The sequence below is a fragment of the Acanthochromis polyacanthus genome, chromosome 10 (assembly GCF_021347895.1).
Source record: "Acanthochromis polyacanthus isolate Apoly-LR-REF ecotype Palm Island chromosome 10, KAUST_Apoly_ChrSc, whole genome shotgun sequence".
NCBI classification, from domain to species: Eukaryota; Metazoa; Chordata; class Actinopteri; family Pomacentridae; genus Acanthochromis; species Acanthochromis polyacanthus.
In genome coordinates, this window is record NC_067122.1 from 22,322,034 (window position 1) to 22,335,184 (window position 13,151).

The 13,151-nt window shown below is 40.7% G+C and overlaps 1 protein-coding gene across 27 annotated transcripts in view; it reads right to left on the bottom strand.

Annotated features, from left to right (window-relative positions):
• Positions 1–2,897: 2,897 nt before the first annotated feature.
• LOC110969424 (zinc finger protein OZF-like) overlaps positions 2,898–13,151 on the bottom strand; it is a 76,633-nt gene continuing 66,379 nt past the window's right edge. For 9 of the 27 annotated variants that reach the window (XM_051954989.1, XM_051954986.1, XM_051954981.1 and 6 more), the window contains 4 exons: positions 9,459–9,560; positions 7,055–9,091; positions 6,150–6,286; positions 2,898–4,221 (listed from right to left, as the gene is read on the bottom strand). In XM_051954989.1, coding sequence (XP_051810949.1) covers positions 4,212–4,221; positions 6,150–6,286; positions 7,055–9,091; positions 9,459–9,476 — 2,202 coding nt within the window. In that variant the 5' untranslated portion in view covers positions 9,477–9,560 and the 3' untranslated portion in view covers positions 2,898–4,211. The other 18 variants (XM_051954992.1, XM_051954991.1, XM_051954987.1 and 15 more) reach the window with 10 other exon arrangements.

Here is a 13,151-nt window from a genome sequence, read left to right on the forward strand (position 1 = left end):
AATATCGATACTTTAGTTTCAGTTTCTGTCTTGTGTGTCTGCACTGATGCGGCTTCAACACACAGATGACCTGTCAGAGGTCCTCCATCTGGGGAGCAGCAGCTAATCCTCCTCAAGTGATTGGATGTTGACCGTCACATGACTCAGTGGCACCAGACAAACAAGCAAGCAGGCTCAGCTACATCATTTATGATAGTGGTGGAAAGTATATCTTTAATACCTTCCGTGGCTCTGTCAGTCTGTTCCTGCCTGATGTGTAAAATGAGCTGTTTAGCTGTTGTACGTTCCTCAACCAACACTGAGGAAAGAGGAGACAAAGAGAGAGAAGTCCGACTGAGACACAGCTGATGGTCAGACTGCAGGCAGGAAGATACTGAACCAGAGACAATTACAAAGACTAGTGCTGAAGAAGGGCTACAAAATTAAATAACCATTAGTCACAATCATGATTTTTAGCTTCTAACTAATTAAAAATTGAAAAATGCACTCCGCTCTTAAAAGACATAGCATACTTATGTGTGCTGTTTTTCACTGCTCGTAGGTGGTGTGAGAGAAGAGGATGCAGCAGACAGGGTTAGATGGAGGCAATTGATTCGCTGTGGCGACCCCTGAAGGGAAAAGCCGAAAGGAAAAGAAGAAGATAGAAAACAACACGTGGATAAAATCAATTGCTTTCATCTTGGACTAATCTGAAATAAGGACACTTTATCTCAAATTCTCAATCTTTTTAAAGTCATTTTTGCTGACCCAGCCATTGAGCAGCATCTACCACAATCTGCACTGTGAGGCGTTCAGGGAACATCGGTAAATGTCTGTCAATACGCAAATCTTCAGCTCGTGGGGTGTTTCACCTGCAACCAGGAGGGACTAGGTGGGTGCAATGAACTGACAATGTCTGTCACACTTTATTATCAAAGACAATAACCGGTGCTGGAGGTGGGGCATCTGGAGTATCGGTATCAGCGATACTGGCCCTGTATCTACTTGATATCGGATCGATACCAAATTTTGCAGTATCGCACAGTACTATTCCCCTCTGGTCGGCGTGAAATGCATTATGGGTTATCTGGCCGCCCCAAGTCCACACAAGTCTGGTCCGATACAGTCTCCATAATGTGGGTGGAGCAAGAACACATCTGGGCATTACTTCCACTCTGGGGCAGATGCGTTCTTTGAAATGGATCAGTACTCGGTCTCCGACTGATGACATTTCACGAGTATGCGAGAACGCAAGTACGGACAAATACGCATATTGAGAAACAGCCCGGATGAAATACCCGGAAGTGTTCTCGCTCTGCCCACATTATAGAGAATGCATCAGACCAGACTTGAGTGGACTTGGGGCAGCCAAAGAGCCAATATCCCAATCTGTGGTCAATTTAACAAGATAAAGTCTAATCAAACATTTACTCCTACTGTTTCGGAGATGTAAGCCTCACTGTAGCCACCGAGAGCAGCCTTATCTCAGCAAGACTTTTTGAAATCTGGCGCTGGCTCTGACAGTCCTATACTAGTTAAAATGGGATACTAGCGTAGACTCTATATCTATGGATATTAGTCATTTTATGTTATTCTAACGGTCACATTTTGGTCTCACAGTGTATTGTTTTTATTGTTTCGAGAAAAATCAGCTTGAAAGAAGCTAAAGTCACTGTTCATAACATTATATTGTTAATGTTTTACTCAGTTGCTGACTGTAATCATAAGAACAGATACAAACTGAAATATAGAATATCATATTTTCAAGTTTTGTTTCTGAGTCTTTTCACTACTAAACATGTTTGTTTCTGTTCTAGTCTTTATATTTGTTCATAGTTTATTTTAAAATGTAAGTCAGCAAAATGTATTATTTTCCTAATATCTGTTGTTAAAAATTATATATTTTAAGTAATGAAAAATAAAATATATATTTTTTGTCATTCTCTCAATCTTTTTTACTTGTATTTATTCAAATGTTTGAACACAAAAATGCACTATTTTTACTGTAATTAATTGTTTTTTAAATGTTACTATATTTCACAGTTTTTTTAAAAACTTATCTTTTCTGGCACTCTTACTGCTTGATTTTTAACATTTTTTTACAGTGCAATGAACTGTCATGATAATTACTATATTTTACTTATAAGATATGATAAATATGTATTTAAAAGAGCAAATCAGGTAGATTTTTCAGATTAATAATTTATTTTTCTAACCCCTTCTGCTGTTCCAAACAGGCACCTGTTAAGATTTACAGACTGACACAGATGTGATAATATAGAAATTATTAAGCTTTACACAGCATAAGTTAAGTCACACAGTGTTAAGATAAGGATATTTAATCTTATTCATATTATCAAGTGATACTGACTCTTATTTTCAGAGTACTGCTACTCTTTCCATTTAGATTTTTTTTACAGTGTAACTCCACCTTATTGAACTTTTAACCTCCAGTATCATATATTTCTAAAGTTATCGTGACTGCATCAGGTCCTGGTGTGAATGTGTATTCATACTAAACAACGGTGTGTACTAACCTCCTCCTGTGTACAGCTGCCTTATTCACCTTGGACCCAGCCTCCGCTCACATCATCTTCTCCAACGACAACCTGACGGTGACCTGCAACAGCTACGACAACCAGGTGGTCATGGGGAAATCCGCCTTCTCCAGAGGTGTCCATTACTGGGAGATGACCGTCCATCGCTATGATAACCACCCTGACCCAGCGTTGGGCATCACCTGGGCCGACGTGCTGAAGGAAGGACGACAAGGCTTGGGCCACGTACATAGACAACAACTCACACACCAACAGGTAACAAAGAAAAAGACCAATGACTGTCTGTGGTTTAATGCTGATATTGTTTTTCATTTATTCATTTCTACATACATTTTGAAAAAACACACCAACACACAGTGATGGAAGAAGTGGTCTGATCCTTTTATTGAAGTAAAAGCAGCAGGAAAAACGTAAATTACACTGAAGTAAAAGTACAGAAGTTATAAGCAAAATGAAGTTCTAGGATCAAAAAAATAAATTAAAAAAACAGCCCCTGGGTCTGGCATATTACTGTATATATCAGTTTTGCCATTGCAGGTGGTCGAGAGAAGGACTTTTAACTATTTTACTACATTTCATCCAAGATGAATGTGAAGGGTTCAGAGTTGATTATCATGAATTTGTATTAGTTTAACAAATTACAGCTTATTTTTTTTGCCCTGTTGTTTGCTTGTTTGTTTGGTCTGTTGGTTGGTCGGTCAGTTGGTTGATTGGTTGGTCTGTTGTTTGGTTGGTTGTTTCCTTGATCTGTTTGTTTGTTTGTTTTGTTTGGTTGGTTGGTCGGACGGTTCGTCAGTCGGTTGATTGGCTGGCTGGTCTGTTGTTTGCCTGGTCCGTTGGCTTGTTTTGGTGGGCTGGTTGTTTGCTTGATCTGGTAGTTTGCTTTGTTTGGTCGGTCAGTCTGTTGTTTGGTTGGTTGGTCAGTTGTTTGGATAGTTGGTTGTTTGCTTGATCTGTTTGTTTTGTTCAGTTGGTCCATCGGTCAGTTGGTCAGTCATTTGGTTGACTGGTTGTTTGGTCTGCTGTTTGGTTAGTTGGTTGTGTGCTTGTTCTGGTTTTTTTTGTTTGGTCAGTCTGTTGGTTGATTGGTTGGTTGTTTGCTTGGTCTGTTGGCTTGTTTTTGTTGGTTGCTCGCTTGCTTGATTTGTTTGTTTGGTTGATCTGTTGTTCGTTTGGTTGTTTGCTAGACCATTTGATATACTGTGCTAAAACTTTATGCTAAAGAACCAGTGGATGTGGATTTAAATGAAGCAACCAAAGGAAAATGTAATGAATGAGCATTTAAAACAATCAAACAACAAAACACTTAACAGTGCATAAACTACAATTTCATTTTTTTTAAAAACAAAGTAAGTTTATGGTGTTGAAGCTCAAACATGGATTTTCAGCCTGCTCCCTACAGCAGTGCACCAAAGTAAAAAGAAAAAGTCAGACCAAAGAACCTTTCAGTTGACTTCAGTCTCCACACGTCTTCTGCTGAACACTAGTCCAGATATAAGAACTTTTCTCAACAAAGTCTTTCACTTTGTCTTCCATAAAGCTTTGACTGGTGAAAAACAGACAACAGCTGTTGTATCAACAGTCTCTCCCATGTCAGCTGCTGAAGCTTGGAAATCCTTCAGAGGAGTATTAGGTGTCTTGGTGACCTCTCTCACTTCTTTCTTCCTTGGTCACTCATTCTTTACTGGATTAAAAGCATAACAGGGAAAAAACTTCTAAGTGGGGTGAATACGCTTTACAGGCACTGTACTTGCTGATCCTTTATTTTTACTTTGCACAGTCCCTCCAGGATTTCGCGGGCCTTCTTTGTGATTATTGTGGCCCAAAATGCCTGAATTTGTGGCAGCTTTTCTAAAAAATTGTGATAAAAGTTAGTGATAAAAATGTTTTAAGCTTATTTGTTGTGATGAAATTGCGGGAGCCAGATACTGGTTTAACATGAATTGGCTGGTAGATATGCGGCACAAAATGATCATTTACTATTGAATGAATCATATTTGGACATATCTGTCAGTGGTTCACATCCTGGCACACACGTGTTCACACACACACGCTCGCGGCTTGTCATGTCAAGTAACAAGAACAGCACTGAGAGAGCACAGTCCTCCTTCTGCATGTGTACATACCGAATCGCGTGACCTAAATATGTAGCGGGCGATGGGAATTGATGGGACTCAGAAATACCCCCATAATTTAATCAGTTATTCCTTGTGTCATTTCCGATACGTCCACAGTGGTAGATTTGTTGTAGGATCACAATCATGTGATCGTCAGCAGGCCGCTGAGGTAGCGTTCACTTGTTGCCATGGTTACCGTGCTGCTATCAGACACTGTGCCACTACCTCCATGGGGCATCTTTAACAAATCTGTTGATCCAAACTTTAAGCTGTATCACTGCCGAAGTCTAATCACTTGGTCCTTGTGTCATTTCTGACCGACCCTGAAAATTTCATTCAAATTCTTTAGTCTGTTTTCGAGTAACGTTAATAACAGAGGAAGGATTCACACATGCCAATTGTCACATACGCCGCCGTGTTCTTTGGTGGAATAAATAATCTAACTCACCTTCATTCTTTCAGTGCTCTAACGGATCTGGATGCAACAGTTTCCATCATGGTGATTTGTCTGGTCTGTTGTCTGATCATTTCAGCCATTCAAATATGTTTCGTGTTTTTTAAAAAAAGTGTATCAATCGATGATTTTTTTCTCTTTTTTTTGTATATCACCACAATATTGCACGGGTGTAATACAGCTTAGCTCCGCTTTGGTGAAGAACATCACAGAACTAATTGTTTATCATGGTCTTCAGCCATAAGTTTTGTTGGTAAATGAGAGACATTAGTATCGCACATATCTGCATCTTCAAACCATAAACAAGGAAGTGAATTCGGTCACATACGTGCATTACGTTTGCACTGGGAGCTGCTATGATTGGTGGAATTCATGGGAGACGGGCCAAAATTGCGGGAAAATTGCAGAGATTGGACAAAATTGCAAGGCCACACAAAATTTGCGGAGATTGATTGATTTTGCGTGAATTCGTGCGATCGTAACATGGCGAATTCCTGGAGGGACTGTCTGTTTGTAATAGATATTAAGAAAACTTCATCAGAAAATAGAAACAGAGAGCTGATTAAAACATGATCAACTAGAAGAGCACTCGGAGAGCGCAGACCTCCGCCAGGCCATCTGTCTGTCTGTTTGTCTGTTAACAGCATAACTCAAAAAGTCATGGACGGATTTTCACCAATTTTTTACAGAATGTCCGGAAGAGCAAAAGTAACAATCGATTAGATTTTGGAGGTGATTGGATTTTGGAGGTGATCAGGATCACTCATTGAGAGATGGCCTGGCGGTCATCTCTCAATTGTACATAGTCCTTCAAAAAAATCCTGGATCCAGACAGTGATCCGGATCACCTCCAAAATCTAATCGATTGTTACTTTTGCTCTTCCGGACATTCTGTAAAAATTTGGTGAAAATCCGTCCATGACTTTTTGAGTTATGCTGTTAACAGACAAACAGACAAACAGACAAACTCCGATGATTGCATAACCTCCTGGCGGAGGTAATCATGTGCAACATGAACCAAGAAACAAAACAAGAGTTTACACCTGAATTCTGTGGAGCCTGATCTCAAGGACTTTAAGTTTGTGGACGACTTCAGGAACTTGTACTGAACCCGGCATTGGGCAATCTTCTTGGCAGGCATTCACTTTGTGGCCAGTGTGCATATCTGTGCCGCCCTGCTTGGGGAAAAAATAACAACAACAACACAAACACAGTGTAAGTCAAGGTTTCCTGCAGCATTGAAGAGCTGCTGCCTTGCCTGAAATACAGAGCACCACAACTGACATCTGAAGACACTCTGACCTGTTGTAATTTAACATTCAGTTGTCTGAGCTTCCAGAAAGATTAACAATCATATAGAAAGAAAATGGCTGCAGGGGTTTAAACTAGGGATGCCTCGATAAAGCACTTTTGGTTCACGATCCAAGGTGAGTCATGAAATACTTAGCATCTGATGATAACATGTCCCTCCATAATGCACACATCAGCTATTGTAAATGAGCTGCACTACCTAGTGGAACCACAGGGTGGAGTTTCTTGCCAGACCCTCAAGACTGCTCTGTGTTGGAAAGCACAGAGCATTGTGGAACCTTAGCTAATAAAGGAGCGCTGTGACAGAGATTTGCATGAGGCTCACTGACATGAGGCCAAAAAGCAACTGATAAGTTAAGCTGGGTTCATATTCACTAAATATCCAACATCCCAGTAGAGTACTCAACACTGATGTGATGTCTCTTCAACATTATGTGGTGAGAACGAGTTTGTGCTGATGCTGATCACGTCAGAATTCACAATCTTACCCACAATCCCAGATTGACCTGGACCAGATTTCTGTGTCTAGACTGGCCACAGTTGTTCAAAACAGCATCACACTAAATTCACAACAATATCCAAAATGTCCAATGCACAATAGTGTGTACACTGTTGCTGAGACAACCTTTACATACCTTACTGTGACGTTGATTGATTGCTTTCTTTCTGGTGTGGATCTTTGATCTGTGTTGTTTCAGGGAACCCAAAGTTGTAAAAGTCTTAATACACTCGTCACATCTGTAGGGTCTGTCCCCAGCATGGTCACGTTGGTGAGCGACTCCAGTGTTGTTGAAGCCTTTAGCCTTCTGGTCACGGTGGTAGGGTTTAACCCTGGTATGAGTAACTGCATGAGCTTTTAACTGTGAGAAGTTTACAAATAGTTTGTCACAGTGATCACATACGCACACATCATGTAAAGTGTGGATGCGTTGGTGAAATTTTAGGCTCTGTTGGCGCTTGAAAGTTTTTTCACAGTAGTCACAGCGGTACAGCTGTCTACCAGAATGGGGGCATGGATGGATCAATAACTGTTCATGTCCAGTAACAGTTTTCACACACTGATCACAGTTGAATGGTTCACCTCCGCTGTGGATGATTTGGTGTTGTGCTAAACTACTCTTGGTAGTAAATGTCTTCCCACACTGATCACAGCTGAATGGTCTAACTCCACTGTGAATGAGTTGATGGTTTGTTAAAGTCCTCTTGTGAGTAAATGTCTTCCCACACTGATCACAGCTGAATGGTCTAACTCCACTGTGAATGAGCTGATGGGTTTTTAGATTACCCTTTGAATTAAAATCCCTCCCACACTGATCACAGCTGAATGGTCTAACTCCACTGTGAATGAGCTGATGGAATTTTAGAATACTCTTGGAAGGAAAAGCCTCCCCACACTGATCACAGCTGAATGGTCTAACTCCACTGTGAATGAGCTGATGGGTTGTCAATGTGTTCTTGTGATTAAATGTCTTCCCACACTGATCACAGATGAATGGTTTAACTTCACTGTGAATGAGTTGATGGCTTGTTAAACATCTCTTCAAAAGAAAAGTCTTCCCACACTGATCACAACTGAATGGTCTAACTCCACTGTGAATGAGTTGATGGGTTGTTAAATCACCCTTCCTAATATAAGTCTTCCCACACTGATCACAGCTGAATGGTCTAACTCCACTGTGACTGATTAGATGGTAATTCAAATGACCCTTGTGAGCAAATGTCTTCCCACACTGATCACAGCCGAATGGTCTAACTCCATTATGAATGAGTTGATGGCTTGTTAAATGACTCTTTTGAGTAAATGTTTTCCCACACTGATCACAGCCGAATGGTCTAACTCCATTATGAATGAGTTGATGGCTTGTTAAATGACTCTTTTGAGTAAATGTTTTCCCACACTGATCACAGCCGAATGGTCTAACTCCATTATGAATGAGTTGATGGCTTGTTAAATGACTCTTTTGAGTAAATGTTTTCCCACACTGATCACAGCTGAATGGGCTAACTCCACTGTGAATGAGTTGATGGGCTGTTAATGTAGTCTTGTGAGTAAATGTTTTCCCACATTGATCACAGCTGAATGGGCTAACTCCACTGTGACTGAGTTGATGGGTGGTTAAATTACCCTTGTAAATAAAAGTCTTCCCACACTGATCACAGCTGAATGGTCTAACTCCTCTGTGACTGAGTTGATGCTTTGCTAAATCACTCTTGTAAATAAAAGTCTTCCCACACTGATCACAGCTGAATGGTCTAACTCCACTGTGAATGAGTTGATGGGTTGCTAATGTAGTCTTGTGAGTAAATGTTTTCCCACACTGATCACAGCTGAATGGTCTAACTCCACTGTGACTGAGTTGATGGGTGGTTAAATGACTCTTGTAAATAAAAGTCTTCCCACACTGATCACAGCTGAATGCTCTAACTCCACTGTGACTGAGTTGATGGGTGGTTAAATGACTCTTATAAATAAAAGTCTTCCCACACTGATCACAGCTGAATGGTCTGTCCACAATGTGAATACGTTGGTGAATTCTTAGCTTTCTTGCTGTGATAAAAGTCTTGCCACATTGCTCACAACTGAGTGATTCATCTCTGTTTGTTGTTGTTGGGGAACCATTGCTTTCCTCCGCAAATTTCTGATGTCTCACTCCATTGCTGTTTTCATGTTTCTGTAGCAACAGACAAAGACACAAACAGACGCAGTGATTTAAATGCAATTATGAAACAAAAAAAGCCCTCAGAGAACTCAGTACATCGTCAAGGCTGCTCAGTCGTATCATTTCCAACGGATGAAATTTTTAATAAAAAATTAACTTGGGCTGAGCACAGGACTGTGTTGTGCATGTCTACATTATGTACGGATACCGAGTCGCTTGAACTGGACCCTAATATCCGAATATTTGGTCGTGACGGTGGTATCCGGATATTAATTTTGAGATCTGAATATTCGCCGCCACTCATCCCCCACTTTAGACAGCTTTAGACATTCCAAATCATAAATTAACGATGGTCATACTATGGTGATATGTTTCTCACTTTTTGTGAAGAATCCATTTTTCCTCCAGCGGTGAGCTCAGACAAAATGGCTGACAACGTTCCTCTGCTCCTCTGTCAGACTCTCCTCCTCCTGCCAATCACCTGTGACACAAAGCACATCTTAATTAGGATACCACTCTATATGCAAGTGTCACAGTGTCCTATATGTTCATCAGCCAACACAGAGGACAGATTTCAACTCAACAGTTGACTTTTAGCTCTTTTCAAGTTCACCTAAAACTGATACAAATCAACTTGCACAGAAAACAGACTCGGAAAAAGAGAATAAAGAGAACATAAAAATTGCACTGCACGTGATTCAAGACAGGAATACTGCTAGAAAACTGGTAATGCTGGACGTTAGTGTATGCATTTTCCTGCTCAGTGACCCTCAATGAAGCCACTAATTTCTAATGTGACTGCAGTGTGTAAGGTTAGCGGTCGCCAAGTCGCCCGAAGCGACCAGAACGATGCCCGGGCGATAAACACATACAATTTATACATTTCTCATCGCCCAGCCGGGCGACAAGCATTTTACAAGTAAATAAAGGTGCTCCACACTTCAGCCCAGTAGACAGTAATGCGCAAATGAGCTGGTTTACCAACCGACATTAACTCCAAAAGAAGAAGAAAGGAGACGAACACCAAAGAAGAAGAAGGCGAGCGAGAGTGAGAGCGGGGGGCGAATAACGGTGAAGTTCATGCTGTTTCACAAAGCCTTCATTTACGTAGGCTGAAGGCTCCTTTCTTGTCTCTATGGCAAGCCGTTTTAACATTTAATGCTTAGATTGCACTATCCGGAACTAAGACTGCGGATATCCACAACTCTATTCTGACTAGGCGTTAATGAATTTTGGATATCCGGAATTTTCATTAAAGATATCCATAACGTAATTTTGACTATCCGAAAGGACAGATAGAAATATCTAAATCTCAGTTTCGCCTAGTCGAAACAGAATTACGGATATCTCTAATGACGTAACTGAAACGTCATGAAACGCGTCACATATCCTAAATGAAAATTACAGATATCCGTAATTCAGTTTCCACTAGGCGAAATGTAAGTTAAAGATATCTTAAACGTCACTATGAGTCATTGGAATGACGTTGCACTATTTTAGGCAGAGGCAGATTGAACGTTATTTAATTCGGTCGTTTGACCGAAGGACCAGTCCACATCTGGGTCGGTGCGCTGGTATTTATTAAATAATTTTGTTTACGGAGCACTTGATAGCACCACGTATAGCTCAATGGGTTAATCAGGCGATCCATGTGCAGGGGCTGTATCCAACCAGCCCGATCTCACGAGGATTCGTGAAACTGTCACGTAAGTTTTAGTTTCGGTTTCGTGCGCACCAACACGATTTCGTCATGTTTTTCGTGCCGCTCACCACGAAATGCGCACCAATGTATTTTAAACGGCGGACTTTTCGTGCCACCCAGAACGTATTTCAAACGAATGTGTGTATTATATTTTTAATGTAAAACCATGGCGAATCCAACGCTATATTTTGCATGACATCGTCCCTAACCATAACCCTAACCATAACCATAACCCGGTGGTACACTTACCTTTTTTTTTTTTTTTTTTTTTTTTTTTTTTTTTCCCCAATTTGCATAGGAATTTCAAGAATGTCCGGCGGCCGGCGGCCGCAAACGCGATCACACAAGCAGTATACGCCGATGGACAGCTTAGATCGTCATGAATCCGCTGGTATAAACCACTTTCAGCTGTGATTACCACAGCGGGTTTCGTTGTGAGCAACACGAAAAACATTTCGTGGTGAGCGGCACGAAAAACATGACGAAATCGTGTTGGTGCGCACGAAAAAGAAACAAAAAATTTACGTAACAGTTTCACGAATCCCCGTGAGACCGTGTTGATCCAACGCAGTGGCTTGGGTTCGATTCCTGCATGCGGCCCTTTTCTGCATGTCTTCTCCCCTTTTCCTGTCACTCTTCACTGTAACTATCACAATAAAAAGGCAATAATAATAATAATAATAATTTTGTTTATTTATCCATATGCGGCCGAATGGGATGAGCGTCCAACCATTCATTAGCCCTGTTACAGGCACGCAGGCCCACATGATTCACACCACAACCACGCTCATCCCATGGGGAGATTGCAGTGTTAGGTAAAGGTAAAAATGAAAACAAGACATGATACATAGATCAATCAAACCTGTCGATCAGGTTGATACTTTATTGATCTCCAAGAGAAATTGGTATTTACAGTAGCTCAAAAAGGGGAGTATGGTAAAGAGGCATGCAAATTTTAAACTACATGAAGATATAGAGTACAATATAAAGCAAAATAGAAACACAAAACTTACATTTCCGATACATTGAAGATGTGCATAGTGACAGTGTGCACCATACAGTGGTGCAAAGGGCAGTTTGTACACAATTAAAAGACATTTATATAGATGTGAAAGTAACCCACACAGTAAACCAGCAACTCATAGAACGCATGTTACTGTCCCTTTAAGACGCTAGATGCAGCACCTAGTCAACCGCAGAAACAGAGACCTGAGGGAGAGAGCAGAGAGAAGAGATCAGGAACTTTGATTGCTATTGACTGAATCAATTATAGCCACAAAAATTAAATGAATTTAGCCGCGCTTTTGCTACTTTGCTAGTTCGGTGGTATGTAGCCTATGCTAGCAACACTTACTCCGAAGGAGTTGGGGTTGACGGCGAAATAGCCGTCTCGTTGCATCCACAATATTATCTGTGTCTCTTGCTGCCAGTTCCTGTTGAGCACAGGTAGTTGTACTGAAAAGTCTGTCAAAAAGGGAAACGTTGTCCAGCCGGGAGGCCATGGCCGTGACAGACAAAAAAAAAAAGTTGGCGAAAAAGGCATCAAAAGTTCAAATCACGCATTTCACCGCTTTCCGCCTGAAAGTGGGAGGACTAATAGCACGACATTACAGATATCTGCAACGTCATTTAGTCTAGTCAAAACTGTCATTCAAGATATCTTTAATTACATTTCGCCTAGGCAGAATTGTAATTACAGATATCTCCAGTTTTAGATATCTCTATCAAAATTCATTAAAGATATCTCTAACGTAATTTTAGATATCTCCAATCAAGCTTTGCTTATCCGTAATTCCCATTTGAGATATCTACGTCATTTTGACGAGGCGTATATCTACAATGAATTCTGCCTAGTCAAAACTGAGTTATGGATATCCATAAAGGAGCATGTAGATATCTGTAATTGAGGAGGGGTTGAAGATATCTGGAATTGGAATTTTAACTGTCCGTAATTCAGTTGTAGATATCTGCAACTGAATTACGGATATCCGTAATTCAGTTGCAGATATCCGTAACTCATATTGCGGATATCTACAACTGAATTACGGATAGGCGCAATGAAGTAACCCATACACATGAATGGCAAAAGTGACGTCATTTCTCCTAGGAAGAATGCATTTGTGGATATCTGAAATGATAATTACGGATAGGAGACATAGAGTTGTTGATATCTCTAACATTCTTTTCAACTAGGAAGAACTGCATTACAGATATCTGTAGTGAATATCCAGTCTGGGCATTAAATGTTAAAACGGCTTGCCATATGTCTCCATTCCAGCTGCTTTTAAGTTTAGACACCTCCTTTGCTAGACAACAACAGCATGGAACCGTTTTCTTTCGTCTTTACGTGAATTTTCGGACTTTTCGGCA